This window comes from Olea europaea, chromosome 14 (genome assembly GCF_002742605.1).
Source record: "Olea europaea var. sylvestris chromosome 14, O_europaea_v1, whole genome shotgun sequence".
Classification (NCBI taxonomy): domain Eukaryota; kingdom Viridiplantae; phylum Streptophyta; class Magnoliopsida; order Lamiales; family Oleaceae; genus Olea; species Olea europaea.
The window spans coordinates 8,244,482-8,247,392 of record NC_036250.1 but is presented as its reverse complement, the minus strand read 5'-3'; the positions used below and the strand labels follow the sequence as shown (position 1 = coordinate 8,247,392).

General features: G+C 37.1%; 1 protein-coding gene across 1 annotated transcript; it reads left to right on the top strand.

The window, feature by feature from the left end:
* The first annotated feature begins 6 nt into the window (after positions 1-6).
* LOC111409031 lies at positions 7-2,281 on the top strand. Its single transcript, XM_023038930.1, has 2 exons — positions 7-992; positions 1,412-2,281. The coding sequence occupies exons 1-2, from the start codon at positions 65-67 to the stop codon at positions 1,900-1,902; spliced, it is 1,419 nt and encodes a 472-aa protein (XP_022894698.1). The 5' UTR covers positions 7-64; the 3' UTR covers positions 1,903-2,281.
* The last annotated feature ends 630 nt before the right edge of the window (positions 2,282-2,911 follow it).

The following is a 2,911-nucleotide window of genomic DNA, read 5'->3' as shown; positions in this document are numbered from 1 at the left end:
AAAAGAAGAAGAGGAATTAGACTGGAAAATCAAGAGGGAATATACATAGTTTTTAAAGATCAGCATGATTGGATGGTTACATGTAACCCTGGTGGTGGCTGGTTCTGGAATTCTTGTTCTTGTATTAGTCTTGATCATCAAGCGATTCTGTTGTCGACAGAAAGGGCGTAAAGATTCTGTACGGGCTAATAGGGATAGAGCTGAGAATTTGCAGAATGGAATAGCCAGGCTTCATCAAGTGAGTCTTCATCATGTTGATGGAGACGGAGGCAAGAAAACAAATTATTATGTTTTTCGACGTGGGGTTTCATCAGGAAAGCCTTTTTTTAGTTGGGGTGATCATCCTTCCCTTGTCACTGATGCTGTTGAGAATGGATGGTCAAGATTTTCTTTCTCAACCTTCACGTCATCTCCCTCGGTTAAATCTGCCAAGTCCCTGTTAGGTGTGTGTGCAACTGGTGATCAAGAAAATGAAATCCCTGTCGAAATCGGATGGGAAATTTGTGAAGGATCGGCAGATTTCATGCAGAAAATCAGATTGAATCCCGGGTTGAAGAAACTTAATAACTCAAACATAAATTTTTCAAAAGGGGCTATATCTGTTATCAGAACAGCTTTGCCTTTGCCAGGTCCACATTTGGGGAATTCATCTTTCCCACAAGAAGCCTATTTTGAGATCACAATTTTGCCTTCTCCAGAAAACAGTCTTAATCTTGCAGACAACAAATCCGAAGACGATAAAATTAAGCTTATTCACGAGGATTTTAATGCAAAAATTAGTCCGGATTCTTTACCACAAGTTACAAGTACTAATCATAGTCAACGCAAGAACAGAAATGAAGAATCGAAGATTGCTATAAAAGACGATGGAAAAAATGAAGCAATTTTGCTATCTGTTGGGCTAACAGGAGGAGGCCCTCTTCCTCTGAAAGTCCCAGGCAGCTATCTAGGATCAATTGGTTTCAACTCCACTGGTTCTGTCTATCTTGATGGTAAGTTTTTGATCTTTTTGTCATTTTCAGTCATAGTTATAAGCATTTAAGAATCAAAATAAGAACTTTAATGTCCCTCGGATTAGTAGGCATTTTGTGTAGGTGATAAACGGTCAACGGCCCGCCGATCCTCCACCATTTGCCACTGCAATAGGCATACTGACTATTCACAGAAAGTAACATTTTACTTTTTAAATTGTGAAATAGGAATGCATCATCTTATTCCTCTCTTTATGAGAAATGAGATGGTCCACCATGGCCGACTATCCAGCTAATTGCCGAGTTAATAATTATACAATTATAAAAGTTGGCACAGAATTATTTTTATTGACCTAAGACCCATAATTTTTCTATATTACAGATAGTTCTCAAAAGTTAGGTATTTGAATTTTGAGATTGATTAATTGATACTATTACAGGAATTAAACTAGTATACGAATCAGAAAACGAAGATTGGGAAAGAGCAGACAGGGTGATAGGCTGCGGGTACAATCCAAGCCAGAGAAAAGTCTTCTTCACAGTTGATTCACAACTGGTACATGAAATCCACTGCAAGTCTGAGGGGTTTGCCTTTCCACTTTATCCAACATTGGCAGCAAATACAGATATTATCGTTCTAGTTAATCTTGGACAAAGCCTTTTCAAATATGCACCTGCAAATCTGCTAAGAACTCCAAATCCATGTTTCATTGGCCCTATGGCAAATTCTCCTGCCTTAGGATATGAAGATAGCAAGGAGCTTTTTTCTATGGGACGAATCGATTCCATGTACCTACAACGAAATGCCACCAGAAGCAACAATAATACAGTAAATAGTATCAAAGCAATGGAATATGATCAGGAGTCTGAAGGCGATTTGTTTGAAATTGTCTTGGATAGTACTGGAAGATCACCATACACTTATCAATAGTTGGGAAAAATCCTACCACCAGTGAATACAACTCCAAAAAAAGGAAAAACTGCAAGGGAAATTGGATTTTTCGTGTTTGCAGGCATGGAATGTAGCCTTCCAATTTGTGAGAATGTACAGAAGAAGAAGAAAATAGGACAGATTGATTTTCCTGAGGCAGAAATTTTGGAATCATAACTTGCTACCTGCTTCATAATTTTCTTTCCCTTTTTAGTTCGTCATTTGTTAGAAGAATGATTTTCCTCTATGTAAATAGAAGTAAAATACAAAGCACAATTACTAGTTTGCTGGAAAGATATATTAGAAATATTTATAGGGTATGTGAAGTGTCCAGGGGGACAATTAATGACAAATCAGACTTCTCATAAAGTATTCTATATATGTTATCTTCCATTGTTCTGCAGCAAATTATGTTCATGTTTTACAGTGTGTGATTCCAAAGGGTAGGCTGGCTTCTAAATTATGCGATTCGTAAATGTTAAAGAACTTTGAGTGCAATTTTTTATTTCCTTGATAATAACTGATGCTGTCTGAAAACCAGGTTGTCATTAGGGCTGCTGGAGACGAGCTCCTCTGTTGCTCTAATGACCTGAAAAAGGTGACTTTCTCATCTATTTCATTCAGACAAAGAAGTTAGAATTTTAAAACAGAAAAGTTAAATATACGTGAAGAACTATGAGGACAATATGAAAAAACATACTGCAGTTGTTGTGCCATGTGGCAACTTGTTATTTGAGACACTAATTTCTTGTAAATCTGTTGCCTCAGATAATAAGCTAATGTCTTAAATAACAAGCTGTCATATAGGAAGACTACTGTAGTCACTGATTATGAAGAGCATTACTCGTTATGTGCGGAGACACATCTAACATTTGTTCATACATCCACTAAATGAATCTAGGGTACATATTTCCTTTGGCATACTAGCCATTAGAGTGGAATACTCATGATATTTTTTGTACAGTCGTCTAGGGTACAAAAATGGATGCACATACTGAAGACTCGACTA

Excerpts from the sequence above, each read along its gene's own strand:
- LOC111409031 (XM_023038930.1), top strand. The coding sequence starts at position 65 with ATGATTGGATGGTTACATGTAACCCTGGTGGTGGCTGGTTCTGGAATT. Across the intron at positions 993-1,411 it reads TGGTTCTGTCTATCTTGATG|GAATTAAACTAGTATACGAA; the intron begins GTAAGTTTTTGA and ends ATACTATTACAG.